This window comes from Artemia sp. Qi Xiang Cuo, chromosome 1 (genome assembly GCF_049724085.1).
Source record: "Artemia sp. Qi Xiang Cuo chromosome 1, ASM4972408v1, whole genome shotgun sequence".
In the NCBI taxonomy this organism is placed as follows: Eukaryota; Metazoa; Arthropoda; class Branchiopoda; order Anostraca; family Artemiidae; genus Artemia; species Artemia sp. Qi Xiang Cuo.
In genome coordinates this window covers 43790773-43812128 of record NC_142794.1, presented here as the reverse complement: position 1 = coordinate 43812128, position 21356 = coordinate 43790773, and the positions used below count along the sequence as shown (strand labels likewise).

Below are 21356 nucleotides of genomic sequence, written 5' to 3'. Positions count from 1 at the left end.
TACCACTGTCATCACTGTAGGGCCTTACTCAGAAGGCAGTCTACTTGTGTCACACGCATCACACACATTCACTTATTCCTAGCTTCCAATATTCTAATCTTGATTTGCAGCTTATCTTCCTATTCTTCCTCACTATTTTCAACTGCTAAGAAACACCCCGAGCCTTGGCTACTCTACTTTTGACATCTTCACTACCCCCATCGTCTTTACTAATAATACTAACAAGGTAATTGAAGCTGTCCACCTGATCAATCTTTTCGTTACCCAATGTCTCCTTTTCGTCTCCACTTATTTCTAGCCTTCGCGACTTAGTCTTTTTAACATTAATTTTCAAACCTATTCTAGCACCCTGAACTCGCCGAGCCTCTAAAAGTTCATTCATTTCACTACCACTTTCATCTAGGATGCTTAAATCATCAGGATAATCTAAGGCCAGGAAAATTCTTCCTCTCCATTTGATTCCGTGATTTCCCGTTCCCGTTGCCTTTCCTGAGCTCCTTAAGACAAAGTCCATCAAAATGATCGATATAAAGGTCCTGCTTAACTCCTGACAATACGAAACCAGCTGCTAACCTCATTTCCTACCGTAACCGCAGCAGTGTTATTCCACTAATCACTTTAATGTATTTGTCTGGTATACCATACAAGGATAAGATATTCGTTAAAGCTCTTCTATCAACATAATTAAAAGTTTGATCATAATCTATAAAACTGAGGACCGAAGGTCTTTGATAAATCAGGCACTTCTCATTTATTAACCTAAGAGTGAAAGTTTGGTCGACACATCCTCTACCCTTTCTAAAACCACACTATTCTTCTCTTATCACTTTGTCTACGGTATCTCTCAATCTAAAAAATATCATATATCTAATTAATTTGCTACTTACAGAGACCAGGCTAATGCCTCGATAATTACCACACTCACTCTTATCACCTTTCTTATACAGTGATTTAATTATGGTTTTCCTTCAATCGCTAGGTACTTCCCCTTTTTCAAAAATCATATTCATAATCTTCAGTAACTTATTTCTAACCTCAGAGCCACCATATTTAAGAAACTCATTTACCACAATAGCAGCACCTGAGGTTATCCTTATTTTTTTGTCCTTTTAGTACTGTCGTTAATTCTTCCTCACAAAACAAATCTCCCTTAACATCCAAGTTATCAAAAACTTTTTCATTTTCCTCTATATCCATTCCTGCGACTCTATCTCGGTTTAGCACATTCTCAAAATGTTCTGCCCATCTCTTTTTAACTATTTCCTTATTACTAATCGTGGCCCCATTCCTATCTTTAGCTGGGACAAGTCCGGATTTACTACTCCCTCTTAATTTATTAACATGCCAGTACGATATTTACTATTATGCTGTCTAGCTGCATCTTCTAGATCCTCGGTAATTTTATTCAGCGCCTCAACTTTACACCTCCTCAGTTCATATTTTAGTGGTTTCTTCTCTTTCTTTATATTCCTCTTGTTTTCACACGATCTATCACTCAGATAGCTCTTGTACAAGCACCTTCTCCTCTCTATTAAACATAAAGCTTTTCCACTAATATTCCTAGCTGCGTTCGAAACTTTCTTCCCTAAGACACCATCAGCAACTTCACAAATTGTTTTCCTAAAATTGTTCCACCCCCCCCCTCTACATTGTCAAACTTTAAACTCTGTAGTCTAGTATTCAACTGTTCCTGGAACGATTCTCTCAAATTATAATCCTGGAGTCTGCCAACGTCATAACTTCCTGGGTGGTAGCTACCCTTCCGAAATTTCACAGCTCATATCAAGCAAAATTCGAAAACTGCGTTTGAAAAAAAATTGCCTAGTGAGAAATAGTTGTCATCTGACACTGATTCAGGAATGGTAACTATTATTTCGGTTAATTTTAAAAGTAAAAGTTAATTGCGAAAACAGATTTATGGTGATATAAAGAAAACCCTAAAACCCCTCAGATCGAATTGACAAGTGCACCAGCACCATTGGAATATGCATGGTCGAAAACCTTGAATAGAAAAATTACAGTCCTCCACCTTGAACAACAAGGAAAATCCCTTTTTGGCATGGGCAGCGATGATGTGTCTATCTTTTTCTCTCTCTTTTTGTACAAGGGCTAGCGGGTTACCAGAACATCATAGAGAGGTGTTTAATGGCTCATTTAAAATCTATTACTCGTATCTACGTGTTCTTTTTTTTTATAAATTTCACTATCTGCAAGTGCCATATGGCACTAAAAAAGACAATTCTGGTACCATTTCTCCAGTGGTGGGGCTAGCGGGCTACCAGAATATTGCAGAGAGATTGTTGATAGTTCATATAAAAGCTATTGGTAAATCTACATGGTTTTTATTAATTCTACCATCTGTAAGTGGCATATTTAACTAAAAACGCTATTTTTGGTGTCATTTTTCAAGTTGACATTTAAAACGGGGTGGCCGGCGTTTACCCCCCCCCCCCGGAAAATACACACCCCTTGGAAAATACCCCCCTCTGCGGAAAATACCCCCCTCCCCCAGAAAATACTGCCCGGAAAATACACCCCATGGCAAATACCCCCCACGGAAAATCCTCCCCGGAAAATACCCCCCCCCCCTCATGGAAAATAAGGCTTTCCAAATTTGAGTTTGATTTTTTTAATTTCCGTAGGGGGAAGGAAGTTCGGTACTTGTGCATTATGCACCACACACTAAAATCTATGCTGTGTAAAATTCGAGAACACATCGGTTTTTCGTTAGTTTTTTCGTTACTTTAGAAATATATTTCCGCTCTATATTTGCACATTAGGGGGGGGGTCCACAAGGGGGAGGGTATTTTCCGCTAGGGTATTTACCAAGGAGGGGTATTTTCCACGGGGGTTACTTTCCGTGGGGGGGGGGGGTAAAGGGACGCTTTGAATAGATTTGGGTGGAGGAGGAGCGTGCGTAGCTGTGTTGGCTTCAGGCGGCTTGGTGCTGCGGTGAGTTGTTAGTAGTAGTAGTAGTTTAGTGTCTCACTTAGAAGCTATTGCTCGTGCCATATGGCAATAAAAATGGAACTGTTGGTGCCATCCTTTTTTTCTATGAGTTTGACATTCTTCTCTTATTTTTTTTTTGGGGGGGGGGGGGTTAAAACCGAGTACCCCCCCCCCCCTCTGAATACAGTCATGTGGGAAGTTAAACATCCTTTGCAAAATTGTGAGAGGAAAATTTAAGTAATAATAACAAAATTTCGGTAAGTTATATTAACTATACATCTAAAATTCTTTTAACGTACTTCAGTTTCCTAAAATCTCTCTAAATATCATAAAGAACAGTACTCCGTAAACAAAGTTGCAGACAACTTTTGTCTGCAACTTATTACCCTGTGATTATTGGTATAACTAAATATGAGTTTCTTTTTTATATATTTTCAGTTTCATATTCGGGGGGAGGTGGTGGGGTTCCACCCCTGTTTCTTTTCCTTTCAGATAAATGACCTGTTTTCGTTTTAATTACATTTGTTTAAATTTACCTATAATATAATTTGCAATGACAATTTAAAAGTCTCGTTGCTAAGCTATAGTTGTGTTGCAATAAGTAAGCTTTGAAGTAAGTTCTAGTTTTTTACTTCCTGGTTGGAGTCATTGAATAATAGGGCTGGGAAGATAGAGTTGGTTATGAATGGGGATTGAGATTATTGGCTGGGCCAAGCGAAGGTCCACCCCTATGAACAGTTGCTGTACCTATTATTATTATTTTGATTTAGTCTGCGTTTAGACCCCGGTCGGGGAACCATATTTTTGTGTTATTATTGTGACCGTTTGCAAGAATACAAGTAAGGTATTTTCTACAAACTGTGTACTAGTTTCCGTAACCCAGTTTCCGGCAGGGTAGGAATAGAGTTACGAGATACCGTCATTATTATATTGACAGAAGGGTTTGTTACCTCCAAGGAGAGAGTTAGAGATTTTCTAGCCGTAACCCAAGGCGGGTACATTTGGCTTTAGAAAGTGGCCATTTGACCACTCGATCACGTTATCATACCCTGGGACAGGGTATACTATAAATCGGGCACTGACATACCCGATAGATACGGAACCGTTGGGGTAAGAGCGGGAATCCCACTAACATTTGGGCCGACAAGGGGTTCTCTTCCTCGAGTAAGTGGCATAGCAACCTTTTTGCGCCATTTTTGCACCAATAAGTGGCGACCCCCGTACTTTCCCACCAATAGTACCTTATTTGCCTTTTTGAGCCGTAAAAAGTACCAAGGGAGACTGGGACTGCCTGAAAAGGTAAAAAAGTACGGACTACTTTGCCTGAAACGGCCACAATGAAGATACGATCTTAGACTTTTTTCCAGAGAATCATCTAGTTTTACTTAAAAATAGTAAAATTTTCCTTGTTTCAACTTTTTCCTACAAATTTTCAGCGTATATTACAATACAGAAAAAGCGATCCAAATAGATACAGCGGCACCTCATCGTGGCGGGGAAGTCTCAACACAATGGAATTGACACTGACAATCCCATTGTGTTGTCCTGACAATTTGTCAGATCCTTTTTTTGCTAAAAAAAAACAAACAATAACCACATGTTATGGTTACATATCCTTATAGAAAAACATACTCTAAAAATCAAAGATAATTAATTGGTGATTAATGAATACACAGTGACAAAACAATTCCATCGTGGCTAAGACCGCTGTGTAATTTTAGTTGTAGATGCATTTCTGTTCCCAGTGACTAAACATGTATTGTTTTGTAAAGTATGGATAATAAACTTTGTGTTGTAAATTGAACGTTTTAAAGGAATACTCAGCTAGTTCCATACAATTATGGTTCATATTTCTAATAATACGAGATTATATTACCTAGAAAAATATAATGTTGGAGGCATAGGAGAACGTTTATTAATACCCAGTGGTAGTATTCTCTAGGAGACTCTTATCTATAGACACAGGAAGCATAACCAATATTGAACTTTTGTAGTTGTCCTTTTGTTATCATCCATTGATAATAGTACATAGTCGGGGGAAAAGTTCATCCTAATATAAAGTATATACTTTGGGACCCTATTTTAGCAATAGCCCAAGTTAACCTGTGGGCTATTCGGTCTCGTTGCACAAACACTTTTGTTTACCTGTTGTTTTTTTTAATTTTTTTTTTTTAATTAAAAACAGGCAATGATTAATTTAAGAAGAAACAAAGTTTTTCTGAGGGGAGTAAAGAGTGAATTTGAAATTTAAAACGAACAAAAATTATTACTTCACAGCCTATCTAACATGTATCGATAAAATTAGTGCAAATAAACCAACTGATGATATTTTCCTATGTTTGTAGGATCATAGAAAACTAGCGCTTTACTGAGTTTTGGTACAGTAAAAGCAAACTGATTAAGGACACTTATTACAGTTTAAAATATAGCATTTTAGGGTTTTGCTTCATTTTTTCGTTTAATCTGGTATCAGGTCTGTACAATGAGCTCAATCCAACGGTTGGGACTCGTTTTGGTTCTGAAAAAGGACATTTCATGATTATTTTGTAGAAAGTCATCTTGATAGTTCTAGGACTAGATACTAGCCTTAAAATTTGTTTTATAAATTGAAACTCTCGGTTGCATGAGAGAATTTCCGAATTTCATATTATGGTTTATTTGTTCTTCATTTCGAGTAATACTAATGTGTGTTTTTTTTTTTACAATTTAAAATTGTATAATACTCACTATGGATATTGTAACTGGCGAGGCAAAGATGATACCTGATAAATCAAGTTATTGTTTTGTATGCTGTTCAATAGCTTTGCGCCTATTAAAATAATATTTATTGTTATTTTTAAGTTTTTAGGATGATTTTAATTATGTACTGAAAGCTAATGACATCAAATCTCGTGTAAGGCTATGAATAGCGTTATATATTAGTTTGTTGTTGTCAGGCTACGTACCCACTTTCGACTCCTAAATCAATATTTTTGTTCTTTATACTTGGCTTTTGTGTTTTCAGTAAAGCGATAGTGTTCTATAAACTACAGACATAAGGAAATATCAACAGTTGTTTTATTTGTACTAGTTTTATAGTTTTATTGATATATGTCGAGTAGGCTGTGAACCAATAATTTGTGTTTGTTTAAAGTTTCTGATTCATTCTTTACTTCCCTCAGAATTTTTTTTTTTTTTTAATTGAGCATACTAAAACAATACTCGAGATGGCAGCGCTAGTCTTCTGGTCTTTTCGATTGCACCTCAGATTTACGACAGTTTCTCAATATCCAATAAGTTTAATATAAGAAACACTCTGTCCGCTTCTCCTAAAGATGAGGCAGAATCCCTCCAAAATGAACTTCTGAGTGCGTAAGAAAAGGAGGAAAGCGAAAACACAAATAAACAAGATAGTTCATTGAAGCTTTGAAAAAGTATTTTATTACTAAGGATACCGTAATAAAACTCCTGGAACATATGTAGCATAAGCCCACCCTCCCACTGGAAAGTTTTGTCCAGTTGTCTGATATTCATTTCTGTGTTGGTTGTGTCGTGTAAGGCTGAGCCGTGGGATCACCTCTATAAACGTTGAACACGCTGATTTAGAAAACTTTGGTTCCCCTCTTCTTGGAAGATGTATCTACGAGTTGTGCATTCATCAATGTCCAACTGTTTATGAAAAAAGGAAATTGTCTTATATCTTTCGCCAAAAGTATTTAGTTTAAAAAATGAAATGATAATTATAATAATCAAATTACCATGAGAAATCTCACACCATCTGTTAAATATGGAAGCATAATGAAAGTTTTCATAACCCATCATTTATTACAGGAAGTGGGAAAAAGGTTTTACTGGATGTAATATCAAGACGTGCACAAGGCCCGACGAGAGGCCAAATATGCCTAAATGGGGTGCCCATGTCAATGCGACTATTTCAAGAATCGTGCGCGTTTGTGACAAATAAGTGTGATCTTCTAGGTAGCCTAACTGTCGCCCAGACTCTAAATTACGCTACTCAGTTAACTATCGGAAAGAAGGTAAGAAATCAGAAAATGCAGTTCAAATCTACTATTCAACTGGGGTCTATTATTGACAGAATGACCAAAAAATAACCTCAAACTTATTTCTTTCGACCTGTCTGATGAACTTTCTTTAAAACGACCCAACTATAAGCGAAAAAAAAAGAAACTATACTGACTATACTATGTTTCTTAAACTAGCTGTCTCTAACAGTATTGAAAGCAATCCTTCTGTTTTGCACAATTTTCCTTAATCCTACACATCGAGGAGGACTGCCCTTTTCAGATAATTTGAAGAAATTTTGGGATATTCTTAAGAGAATTACGGCAAATACAAAAATTTTTATTTCTTTGGCATTGAAACACAAAATTTTCTTTGAGTTTCTTAACATTGCTGTTACCTTACGGTTTTTTTCTATGTTTGGAACAAAGCATCGTATAATACCTCGTGGATTTTTGGGCTAGCTAGAAGTTACTACTCAAACTATTCTTTGCGTTCTGTTTCAAAATGCTAATATATTCTCATAAAACATCTTTTCTTATTTTCAGCTTTGAAGAAAATTCAGAGAACTAGGAGGTTAAAAATTCATGTATTCTCTATATTTTGAATCATGAATTGTTCTGTGTGGATAGGCGAAGGAGGATAAAAGCAATAAAATAAGGGACAGAGACACGAGGCTGCTGCCACCTGAACTTCTTTGGCTAGAGCTAATGTTCTTGATAGAGTTTCATCTTTTGCTAAAGCTAATACTGTTGATGAAGTTTAACCAAAGATAAAGAATATTTGAAAAAGGAATATCTTTAGCAGGATATGAAGGTTTCACAACTCGATATGCGAATTGTTTTTCGAGGGGGGCTTCATGCAAAAGATGCATTTTTAGGCCAACAATTCTCAGTTAAAGGCTTTAAAAGTGAGACTTTTAAAGATAATTTAGGTCTTTTAATAACTGTTGTATAAACATTTTCCATTGAGGGAAGCTTGATTTCTCGGTAATATTTGAAGAACGATCTGAAATTAGATAAAAAAAAACGAAACAAGTTTTTTCAACTGAAAGCGAGGAGTAAAATTAAAACTTAAAAAGAACATAAATTATTTCGTGTATTAGGACGTTGTCCCCTCCTCAATACCTCGCCCTTTATGATAAAGTTTGACTTTTTGTCCCGAGTCTTTAATAACAACTCCAGAAACTTAACAGAATTTTGACAGAAAATTTATTTTAGGTATCTGGATTTATAAAAAAGTCACGCGTCAAACAAGTTATGGCAGATTTAGCTCTCCTTCATGTAGCCAACCGACCAGTTGGCCAACTTAGTGACAGCGAATATAAAAGGTTGGCTATTGGGATACAGCTTGTTAGAGATCCGGGTGAGTTTTTTCTTTCAGAAAATCAAACAGAAAGGAATACATTATACCATTATCAAACTTTAAAAAAAAATAAGTTGAAACAGACCAGTAAATGTATACGTACTTAAAGTTATATTTTTTTTTTATAAAGAAGAGTAAAATTACAGAGGTTGCATATTACGTGCTGTCACGAAACAGCAAGCCTTTGATAAGACTAAACAAGTCGATACCTTACTAGAAAGTGTAGTTTACAAAAATTCTGGACAAAATAAAGTTAGAAAGGTGTTTAAAGTTAGAAATCTGTTTTCAATTTATGTATTTCTCAGAAGTCTGGGCCTTATTTGGCCTAGACACTTTAAGAGGTATCTTAGTGTTTTGGTAGAAAGGGGATTCAGTACGGGCTTTTTTATTTATTTCTTGGTATTCCGGGTCTGATTTGGTAATGCAAAAAGATGAAAATAGAAGAGGTGCGAAGGTTTGGTTTTCTGTGTATGTTTTTTTTTTTTTTTAGTTAGACAGCACAGCGGGTAAAGCCGTGCCTGGAAACTCTGCGTGTTGCAAATTGTTCAAGGAATGGTGACTCTTGTTGGAAAAAAAACAACCAAGGAACTGACAAAGCTTTATGCTTCTGTGTTGGTCCCAGATGGCTCTGTGCGGCTATGAGTTGTTTTATTATTATTATTATACAGACACAGGTATTCATATCTTACATAGAGAGAGCGGTTGTTGTGGGGGGGGGGGTAGTGACACTATGTTATATGTTTCATTTATTGATAAACCATATAATTTCCTATTGTATTTTTCGTTGTTAAGTAGTGAATTATTTGCATCTTGCCCAGGTTATAATTTATTTCTTTTTTAAGCTAGTCTCCAAAACTATGGGCAATTTATAAAAGTAAAGATGACAGAAAAAAAGTGAAGATTGAAAATTGAAGATTGTTTACAAAAAAATAATCACCAACGCCATTTAGCCTATGAGCGTTTCTTGGCATTTGTTTCAAGCTTCGTATGTGTTTTTTCCAGAAACTGAGATCAGTCACTTGTTATTACACTAATTTTGCCAATTGCGCTGATTTTGACTTATTATTACAACGAAATAATGCCAAATAATACCAAAACAAAGAAAAGAATCTGAAAAAGACAAACGGGTCTATGGCCAGTAAAGCAAAACGAAGGGAAACAAAAATCAAACGAATATTCTACCCGTATAAAACAAGGCGTCTTCAGCGTAGAATAAAAGAAAAAAATAAATAGAATCTAAAACTAAAATAATATAAATACAAAAATGTTATAAAACCAAAACAGACTTATTATAATGTATATATATATATATATATATATATATATATATATATATATATATATATATATATATATATATATATATATATATATATATATATATATATATTATATATATATATATATATGTATATATATATATGGAGCAAATGTGGACACAATTAAATTAAGATAATTTAGCTTAATTGTAACTATGCATGTATATATATATATATATATATATATATATATATATATATATATATATATATATATATATATATATATATATATATATATATATATATATATATATATATATATATATATATATTTATATGCTGATGCTATTAAGGTTCACCTTATAGAGATTGCCACTGAGGGGGGGATCAAGGAAAAGGTTGTTGCTGTAGTAAAACTGATAATGGAGCAAATGTGGACACAAGTTTCGTGCTTCGCAAATACTCTAAATTTGATTGTGGAGGGGGGGGGGTCTATTAATGATACTGCTGAATTGTTGCCTCTCGTCCAAAAGGCTAGAAATATTGATATTTTTTCAGACGTAGTGTTGTAGCTACCGACAAGTTGCGCCAGGTCCAAATCCCTTTTGACAATGTTGGCACCAAAAAATTGAAACTTGATGTGACCACTATATGGAATTTTCTTCTCACATGTTGAGTAGTCTACAACATTTGAAAGAGTCGGTAACAAGTTCGCTTGCGCTTCTCGGTAAAGTGGACCTCATACTCACTGATATTGAGTGGGTTGTTATTCCAAACGTGATTGCGGTGATGACACCCTTTGAAGAGGCAAGTATTGAGCTCTCTTCTGAAAGCTTTCCCTAAATCTCGAAAGTCCTGCCTTTGTCTAAGATTTTGAGACGCCATCTTGTTCAGGTAGATTTTGGTGGATTCTCAGATGTGAATGATGAGCTTCGAAAGGCTTTGCTGAATGAAATGCATTGTAGGTTTCTTAGCCTTGGTCAAGTCACACCCATCGCAATTGCCACATGTCTTGACCCACGTTTCAAGAAAATGTATGTTTTCACCTGACGATCTTTTACAAGTTGAGAGCAAAATTGCAAACGAGATAGATTTAGCCTTGCTGGCTGCTGAATCTCGATCAGAAGAAAATACAGTTCCCGGTGTGAGAAACACTTTGTTTATATAGTGTCTCATATAAGTACCGAGTAATGCCTATCTGTTCTCGCAATATAATTCTCGCGTGACTACTGGATTCTTAACAAGTACCAAATGTTATATAAAATAGCCTTTATTTACCATTTGCGTTACTAAACTTCGGCAAATTCATGAGATAGCAAAAAACTGATCCGAAATATCGAATATCGAAAGTAAAAATATCGATATATCCATTAATCAAAATATCGCCCAACACTATAAGACCAGAGAACGCCAATGAAAACCAGATATTCCGATCCAAATACAAAATTCTGATTGAGCATAGTCCGCTCTTTAAACCTTGCGGTAGTTTTGACTTGGATGGTCACTGAGACAGGTAAAATTAGCATCTAAAACAATCGGAAGTCGTTCAGCTTTCAAAAAAATAAGTAAAGCTTGCGTAAAACATGCACAATTGTTCGAAGCTAATGTATTACTAACTTCAATTTAAAAATAACTAAGTGAGTTTTTTCTTCAAATCTGAAATTTCTGGTTTCAAATTTTGGAAAGTTTGATTAGGACAAATATTTTTAATTCAAAACTTGGGTAAAACATATAATAAATGGACACCAATAGACATAACATAAACGGTGCATAGTTTGCACCAGTATTAAAATGAAGAACAGGTTGCATAAATTCTGGTTACTCTTATTTTATAATGCAGCTAATTTTTTTTTCAAAATCAACAACTTCTTATTTATCTTTATTTCTGAAAACTTCGCATAAGAATCGAGAAAAATCCAAATTTCTCTAGATTCTGGGTTGTGAAAAAACATAACTTTAAAAAAAAAAAGGTTCCGTGATAAAATAAATTAATGACGGTAACATTATCAGACCATCTATGTGCACATTTCAAAGCTTGCAGTAATTTATAAGTGATTTATTAACAGCAGTGATTAATATACACCCTAGCAATTTGCCCAGGATTCAAAAACATAATTTTTTGTCGTGAAATTAAAAAATGACGTTAATGCTTAAACGTGTAGAAATTCCCCTTAAGTAGGAAATGCCTTGCACTATAAACGTACAGCTATCTATGACGTAATTTAACTTCCGACTTAGAAAAAATAATAAATTGTAAAGGAGGATGTTTAGCTTTTGCGGGAATATGTTTATTTAAAAAAATTGAACTCTAGAATAAAGAGCAGGGGCCTAGGCTGGAAGGCCCACGATATTTAAGATACAGTCTTCACGTTAAGTTTTAAAATCAATCTTAACTTTCGTTAGAAAAAAACTTTGTTTTTGTTTAATAATCAGAAAAGGGTTAGGTTAAACTCAAAAAGTACTGATGATAGATCATTTAGCTGTAATTGTGAGTTTCCTTGTGTTTTATCAATTGCCTACCCCCACCACAAGTTTTCACTTCCCTTGTACCTCACTGCTCACAAAGGCAAGATGCTATAAATAACTTTCTAATAAAAAAAAACCTCAGGTCATTTCACCCAAGATAGTTCAAAAGTTAAGAAATTCGGAACAGTGCGAGATTCTGCAATTTTGGACAGATCGATTGTCAAGTACTGAGCGTAGACCGTGACTGAGCCTTGAGCAGAGCGATAACTTCATATTGTGTTTTATATTACAATGCTCATGCTGCGTGTTTAGCTTCTGACCTGATCTGATTAGTGACTTAAACGCCCTCAAGGGGGTTCGATACTTTAAACAAACACCTTATATCGTCCATTGTAAACTTTTTAGTTTGCGTGGTCAAACTATTTAGAATTCATTGTGCGGTATCTCCATAACTTGTAGAACTTGGATAAGAGATCCGAATAAACGAAAGCCCGACACCTAATTTCTCAAAAATCTTAAAAAAAACATTTAATTTCTTTCATTTTGGGTAGGATATAGAGAAATTCACATAATCTTACATTATCAGAAAGTGTTGTTTTTTGTTTTTTTCGCTCAAACGGAGCAGAATTTTCTAGCATACCTGTTTGAAAAACGCTGAAGATCTGTTAAAAAAAAAAAAAATTGATTAACCTGGCCACATTGGGAGTTCCTATGGTGTCACCAGCTTTGATTGATAGACTGGCCGATACAGTTTCACTGTCTTTTCAACCAAATTTCATAGTCAAACCACAGATCCTAAATAGTTATTCAATAATAACTTATTCCCTTGGATGAATTCGCTAATGGGCCCTCTGTCTTTCACACGGTCAGCTGACGTTGAGGCTCGCAAAATGATTTTTAGTGTATCGAATCCTCTTAAATACAAGTTTTGGTAAAAACCAAGCACCGTTCCGAAAAAATATATACTTATATTGCTTTGGTTTTGGATATATTTATTGCAGTAATAGTCTCAACAAGCTCAGCAAGACCTAATTGTGGTGGAAACTGGAAGTCATTTGTGAATAATGTCAGCTATGTATCATCGCTGTTGCGTCTAAAGATTCTTTCGAAATTTTTGTACTTCTGAGATAGTTAACAAAAGCCGTTGGTTAAGCTGCTCTCAAAAGGGTATCAGCACGGCAATGTAGATCAGGAGAATCAAAGTGTAACTGGATATACATTGCCCCTGTGACCCCTTCTTTGAGAACAGGTAAATGAACAGTTTTTGGCATGTTGTGTTATGTTTTAAGATGTTCTTTCTACAATTTTAGTCTCAAAAGCTTCCAAACCCTACAAATTGATGGTTCATGCAGATTTAGAGGGGTCGGTTGGGGCAAGGAGTATTTGTTCCCATAGATTCCTTCTCCCTACCATTAAGTTCAAAAAAAGGCTTTTTTGGGGTCTTTTTCATTGAAAAATGCTCTCTTTGGTATTTTCATTGAAAAAACTGAAAAACAGATTTTTTCACCCCTTCCCCTCAAGTATTTTGAAAAATACATTTTGCCCTCCCCTTTAAATTCTAGTACTCCTTATCTTTTAAAGACAAACTCCTATTAATGTGAAGAAGCCTATATGATTAATCACTTTGTAGATAATTCTTGAACTTCCTGCCCTGGGGCAACAAAACAACCTTCGGAACCACGGTTCTAGCTGAAGCAAAAATACAAACGGTGACGTGGAGAACCATCTTCCACGGCAAGCGCAGCATTAAAAAATAGAGCACGAGACAATGTGAAACAAATGCGCCGGTGAGATATAGTTATCCCGGGTTGAATTGAAACTGCGCAGAGTATCAAACTGAGAATCTCTTAAGGGTCGTTCGTGGTTTTCCTCGCGGAGAACATGCATGCTTTCTACTGTATTTTGGCATGACATGGATTCTTCTTTCCTTCTAATTGAATAGTTGGGAAATTGATGAAAATGACCAAATGATCCTCCAATGAATTATTGATAATTCCGTAAAATTTGAGCATTGATTAATAAAACCAAAGTATAAACTTCAAATACAATTTAGCTCTGACTTAAATCAGTCCGACTTAAAAAGTGAAATTTTATGACTCTGCTGTATATAAATTAAGAATATTCTTCATGTAAGGGTTTTACCGATTGTATACAAAAAACCGGATATTAGATTCGTGATTGCCATCAGGGCTGCCGAAAGCAGTTTCATTTAAACACGGAAGGCGGGGAAAATAAATTTCGGTTCTGACTTGATGGTTTGTTTTTCAAGAATGGAGTTTCTTTTCATTTTGCCTAAGTCAAAATGAAAGAAAATGAATATTTGCTCGATAAAACTAATAGATATAACATAAAAAATATTTCTACGCACAAAGCTACTAACACAAAAAAACGTCTCCAATCAAAGTTTGTGTTTCTTTAAAAAACAAAAGGGTAAAGGCAATTATATGTATTCTAATTTGGACAAAAACAACTCAGATTAGTATTTTCTTCTGTAGAACTTCGGACCGCAATTTAGGTATTGAATTTTAAGACTTAAGTCATTTTCCAGTGAGTTTCCAAAGGATTTTGAATGATTTGAATTTATTAATTCCAAATTAAAATGAATTAGGAAAGTCTAAGTTTTGAGTTATTTGAAGATAATGAATGAGCTTAATGTGAATATGAAGTTCTGTTTATGGTATTCTAAAGGGAATGAATTATTAGTTGTAAAATGTCGAGGTGGTCAGCTCCAACCAACATGCCATTTAAACCTTCGAATTCTAAAGAATTGATGGCTGCAATAATGAAAAGGAGATGGCTTTTAAATATTCCGGTACATCACCGTATACTGAAGAGAGGTACAGAAAACATAACAACGAATTGAAAAACTTACTTTGAAAAGCTAATACAGATTATTTTAGAGAAGAAATTAAGAATTCGGAGGGAAATCGTGCGAATACTTGGTAATCCACCCAAACCAGAAATCTATTACCCTAGATAGTACCTCATCGCCACAGGAAAAAGCTGAGCAAATGTGCAACTATTGGAAAAAACGTGGCAAATCCCTCGCTCGCTACACTCGTTTTAGTGCTGTGAAAAAACTTCTCGTTACAGTTAAACGGCCCTTGTGTCTCACGAGTCGTTCTTAAAAGATTGGGACAGAAAGTCAAACTTTGGCATAAAGAACAAGGATCGAGGGAGCGGTAGTCCCTCTTATATGCGGAATAAATTTTATGTTCATTTTCAGTTTTAATGTTGCTCCTTACTTTCAGTTGAAAAAATAAATTTTTTATTTAATACTAATGTAGAAACGATAGTTTTCATAAACTCGGTGCTTTGGAGATTCACCAACCCTCCCCTTAATTGTCCCCGCAAAAATGGTCAACATACGGGTCAGATCTATGCAGGCATACGCAACCCTCATTAGTAACACATATCACTTAAAGGATAGATCCGATCTCGATCTTAGGCCATTACAAGACAAAAGAAATTGTTTAGTTCTTCTTTACGACGATCTTAAGAGATAATTCCTGTCCACCTAATTCATCCGATGTCTTGCTTTGTGCTGAAATTTATTTTTATTTTAGTTGTTATTCTACTTGATGAGCCAACAGTGGACCTGGATCCCCTTCATACATATCTAATTGTATCTATCCTATCAAATCACGCTCGGAAGTATAACCGAATCGTAGTGATGACAATGGAAAAGCCTCGGTCAGACATTTTCCCGTTTTTAGATCGTGTCACATATTTGTGTCTTGGTGACGTAGTTTACTCTGGATCTACGCGGTTAATGCTTGACTATTTCCGAAGCATTGGTTTTGCCTGTCCCGAGATGGAGAACCCATTGATGTACTACTGTAAGTCAAAATTAATCCTTTTTTATGCTTGGCAGCCTAAATCATAAATGATGGAAACCCTCAAATTTAATTGAACCGTGTTTTAATCAAAACTAAAACCTTTTGTATATGGAAAAAAGGCCAGAAATGGAAAAATATGCATAAGAAAGTTTTGTGGAGAATGACTTAATAGATAAACAGTAGTTCCCCGGTTATCTGAGGTAATGTGGACCAAGAGTACCTCGAATAAACAAAAACTCGGATAACACGAACTCTGTAAACGATCAACATGGAAACTTGCGGCAAAATAAGTAGCCTATGACTCGACCAAAACTGTTGGATTAGTGTCTATTTTTGTATTATATATGAAAAGTGACAAGGTGTAGCAATATAACACGATCACCAATGATAGTGATCTCGCACTGCGCAGTGCCTTAGACAGAGAAAAAGGGTTTTATTTTTGTTTACGGTGCCTTCACCACCACGGTATATTAGATTTCTATTTAAATACAGTATTGTATATTTTTCTACTTATTGATAATTAGCAAAGCGTTAAAAGAATTGGCATTTTACTTTATCAGGACGTGCAATTATGCAAGTAGAATACCGTGGTTAAACTAGAACTCGGTTAGTCAGGACCCGGATAACCGCGGATCTATTGTACCGTATACGGTTTTTTTTTTTTTTCATTGGTACTTACTATTGAAAATTCATAATCTAAGTTACCGCAAATGACTAGCCAGTATAAGTGACCAAAACCTCAGAAAATAATTTTTTTAGTTCGGAATAACTAAATTATGTAACTATTAAGAGTAAGCATACACAGATTCGACAAACAATAGAGATTGCCTGATGTATAAACACGGATCTGCTCCGTATGGGCGATGGCAGGCTCCCCCATGATGTTTGGTGTTAGGTCCCCCAGCATTACAAGACATGGACAATAGAGAACGGCGCTTGGCCGATCCCTAGAGAAAGAGGCTACTTTGAAGAGAACATCTTTGGAAGATCTGTGGTCTCAAGCTCTTCTGAAGTCGTCGCAGAGAGGCAGAGTTATCGCCTTATGCGCCACACGGCGTGGGATGAACTAAATAATTAGGACTACTCTAGTTCCGCAAATATTTTTACATCTTTCTCACTTTGTGTCACTATTCGGTATTGTTTGTACTGTTTAACCTAGAAAATCGAAAGTTCTACTAGGAAATGATTTGTACCTGCTATTAGGATCATCCCAGAGCGTACACTTCTGTCAAACACATTTTACATTAGAATAGTAACATGAAATTTGAGAAAATCTTTTGTGGGAAACTTTTTTAATTTCGATCGTTGTCACTAAGAACGTTAGTACTTAGGTCTTCCCACGCCGGTTGGCACATAAGATGACAATGGTGCCTCTCCTGACACTGAAACATTTTTACAAATATGTCCAAAATATTTATTATCAAGCATATATAAATTTATACATGTATTGGGAGCGTGAAAATAAAATGATTAAGTAAATGATCATTCAGAAATGGAGAATCGCTTGGGCTGTACTCATAAATATGGCTGGGAATGATAGTACTTATATCAAAACAATTCTGCAAGTTCATACTTTGTAAACTAAATCATATACATGCTGTAAAGTTGAACTAAGCCTATATTATTTTAATTTCAAGTTAGACAAAAAAATTATTCCAAGTCAACTTTCTATCCAGTCAAATCCGATTTGGTGAGCGCATTTTTGAGCTCTTGCCTTGAAGTTGAATGACATTTGTATCGCTATTTACAATATCTTATCATTTTAGTATAATTTATAATATTTTATAATTTTAGTATGTTTATCCACTGTTGATCGTCGTTCGCGTGAGAGATTTATTGAATCTTCAAGTCAAATAGCTGCTTTAGTAGAACGATTTCGAACCGATGGGGCACCATTTCGCCGTTTGGTTTCAGTGGGACTTGACACTGAGCCGGTTGACGTACAGCATCGTGTTCCCCTTACTGCTTATGGAAGTCCTGGCACATTTCAAACCTTGACTTCCTTGACGAGGTAAGCATTTAGTCTATTCTAATAATTGCTCAAAAATTATGAATTAAATTCCGATTGAAAATCAAAAGAAAAGATCATGTCTTTAAGAGCATGCCAGAACACACCCCAAGTGGAAAAAGCTACCAATGAAAAACAATTCAAGGGTCTGTGCACAACAGAACTTAGGAGGTAAAGGAATCCTCTTCCTTCCCTGCCTTTACATAACGAAGACCTAAGCACCATAGACAATCTTGATAGTCTGTTTTTCTGTTTGTATAAATTAAATATTGAAAAACTGCAAATTTGCTACCTTCAAATGCTTATGGTATTTTTTGTGAGTTTTATTACTATTCTGTTGATAAATTGATAAATAAACATATGAGGAAGGTGAAAAAATCCCCCCCTCCACTAATGAAATTTCAGGTTTAATTCCTCCCTCCAGACAAAATTTCTGGGTCCGCTCCCCAGAAGGGTTTACAATAAAAATATACATTCTTATGTTTAACTGAAAAGAATGCCCAAGAAAGGGAGGACGAAAATAATTATAGTCAGAGTGAAGAAGTGTCTTCCTTTCTTCAAATCTAAGAATTTAAAGAATATGTACTAGCATATTTTGAACGTATAAATAACGAACTCTAAATACGTAAAATAAATAACGTTGAACTTTAAATAACAAAGCTTCACTTAAAGTAAATTACCCATCTTGTTCGCGCAATTTTTGAAAGAGATCTAACGAATCCTATTGACGTCAACGCTCGGAAACTTGTAGCTGTTATAAAACCTGGTTCGCCACTGAGAGTTCGCAGTAATTACATGCTTCCCATTGGTCAACAAAATAGTGCTACAAAGCTGGAAACCAGTGAAAAATAAAGTAATAACCAAAAAATTTTCTGAGCTGTTTTTAGAGTGATTTATTTCTTTTACTTTGAACTGATTCGTATCGAAGCAATGAGACTTACTGTAGTAGTAATAGATTATAGAAGTTACAAACTCGTTTGTTTACAACTCGAAGTCTCGACAGCAAATTTTACGACCTAAAGGAAGAAAAACCGTGAAAAATTTAATGATTTTGTACTCCTTGAACAACAGAAGCAAAAGGATTCCGAAACCAAGTTTCTCCCCAAAATACAGTTCGAATCAACAACAACAAAAATTTACTTTCGTCTACAATCGAAACGAAAATACACTGATAACGGATAAAAATTCTTTTGATAACGGGTATAAAAAGACATGGAAACATCCTTAGACAACGCTACCTTTCCATTTACAATTGAAACGAAAATATATAATATCGGATAAAATTTCTTAGCAAGAGAGTAATAAATTTTCATTGTCTTATTAAAAATTTTGCCCGTTATCAATATATTTTTGTTTCAATTGTACAATTGTTGTGTTAAATATTGACAATTTGTTTTATCAATATCTCCCATGTATTACATTTTTACTCAAACAAAACCAAAAAACTTTAATTTGTTTTTTTTTACAAAATGTCAAAAAGAGGTGTAAAAGGAAATTACATTTCCTTTTTATTAAGAAATTGCCTGGAAAAAATCCAACCTAATATTGCTTAGATTATTGGCGATTTCATTTCTTAGGAAGAATATCCTTGAATAAAAATCACGACGATTAATCTAAATGGGAAAAGGCGGAACATCCCCATTCCCATGATCAATTTGGTCCATTCAGAAATGAAAATCTGGCTATGTTCCTTATTTCAAGAGGTAGTAATAACTTATTAGTGGGCAAGGAATTTGTTCCTTGCTTGCTCCGTATCTTGTCTGTTTAAGGCTGTTGATCTTGCTACCCTTTAGAATTGTGATTCCTGGATATGAAAATGGCTATTTTTATATATTCTTAATATAAGCTTCTGAGGTACGCTATAGGATGATAATGTCTCCAAGGTGACTTATCAAACATTAAGTTGAAATTACAAATCAATTTTACAACTATTACAACTTTACAACTCAAGATCTTTTCACATTTTGTAGATGTTCTGCATTGACAAAAGAAGTTGGAAACAACCAATCCATATTTGTAGTCTAGAAGAAGGAAGATACCCTTAAAATGAAGGATATTAGAACTTCATAGGTGGGGGAAAAGACCGAAGCTTTGAATAGATTCGCGTAGAGGATGTTGGTACTGCGATAAGTCGTTGTCGGTAGCAGAAATAGTGTAATCCTTGTATCCTTGAGATTATAACTCAGAATAAAAACAGATTGGCCTTTTTACACTAGTATTTTTTCTCACTCCTTTTTATCAGTCTTTATGTACTCGTATCGATTATTGTTACGACACTCGATTAAGTCGCAGATATATTCGATCTACCACATAGAAAAAGTATTTAAGAGTGTTCAAGAGATCTTACAGGGTCAATAAAGTACCTTAAGGATTATTAAAGAGCAATACTTTTGATTTGTTTCCTTCCTCTAATAACGAGTAAAAGTTATTAAGAAGCCTTGTTTTCAGCTTGGAATCACGAAGAATTTTTCTGCATTGTAATGAAGATTATTTTAGAAAAATGAAGATAATATTCAAATAAAATTTCGATTGTGTTTCTAATTTATAGACAATTTCAATTTATTCGTAGGAAAATGTTAGGGATGAACGTATTTTAAGTCGAGACGTCAAAGCTATGTTACAGAGTATACAAAAATAAAATATTTTGCGGGTCACTGCTGAAAAATTGCTTGCATTTGCGCCTTACAATGTTAATAAAACTATATCTTTTTATTCAAAATTTGTGAAGGTTTCAAAAAGACTTGTTTCTATTTTTATTCTGATCTATGAATAATGCTAGGCGTATACCCACTGGAGAATTTTCCCCACGGACAATTCACCCTCAGAAAGTTCTCCCGTCTTGTAAAATTGAGCAGCCAAAGGGAAAGCATGACAAATAAAAATTATGAGTAAAAGAAGGAATTTTGGAATATTCTACCTATATTCCAAAATATAGGTAGAATATATTTTATATATATATATTTTTTTTCGTGTCTATCGAGGTTGAGTTACCATAGTAGAGTAAGATAAAGGTTAAAGACAATAATTTGAAAAATATGAAATTAATGGCAACCGTAGAAGGGTTGCCCTATGATGGAAGTACACAGAGATAATAGATTGGCACTAAGAAGTACCTGTAATTACTTCCTGTAGACTTGGTCTGGTACCGACAACTATATTATTTACGATACCAGTTCACCCATTGCGATCGAGAATGCGTCCACTAAAAATTTAATTTATCTGAATGTACTCTTTGAGGCATCTGCCCACCCCCACCTATAAAATGAGCCACTACCCTCCCTCATAATAGCTGTGGCACAATTATGCATCCCTAAACCTAATTTCATGAAAAATCAACTCAATTAACTCAATTAAATATAGCATTAGGATAAATGTCCATTTCCATTATTAACCGTTTCCCTTGTATGGACTATGTTACTTTTCAGAAACGAATACGCAGCCGCATGGCATAACTTCTTCCGCAACTGG

General features: G+C 35.0%; 1 protein-coding gene across 1 annotated transcript in view; it reads left to right on the top strand.

Annotated features, from left to right (window-relative positions):
* The window catches only part of LOC148956353 (ATP-binding cassette sub-family G member 5), a 43866-nt gene that overhangs the window by 9197 nt on the left and 13313 nt on the right, over positions 1 to 21356 (top strand). Inside the window, exons 3-6 of the mRNA XM_089106263.1 lie at positions 6760 to 6965; positions 8169 to 8313; positions 15608 to 15880; positions 17675 to 17891. Coding sequence (XP_088962389.1) covers positions 6760 to 6965; positions 8169 to 8313; positions 15608 to 15880; positions 17675 to 17891 — 841 coding nt within the window. The remainder of the gene's footprint in view (positions 1 to 6759; positions 6966 to 8168; positions 8314 to 15607; positions 15881 to 17674; positions 17892 to 21356) is intronic.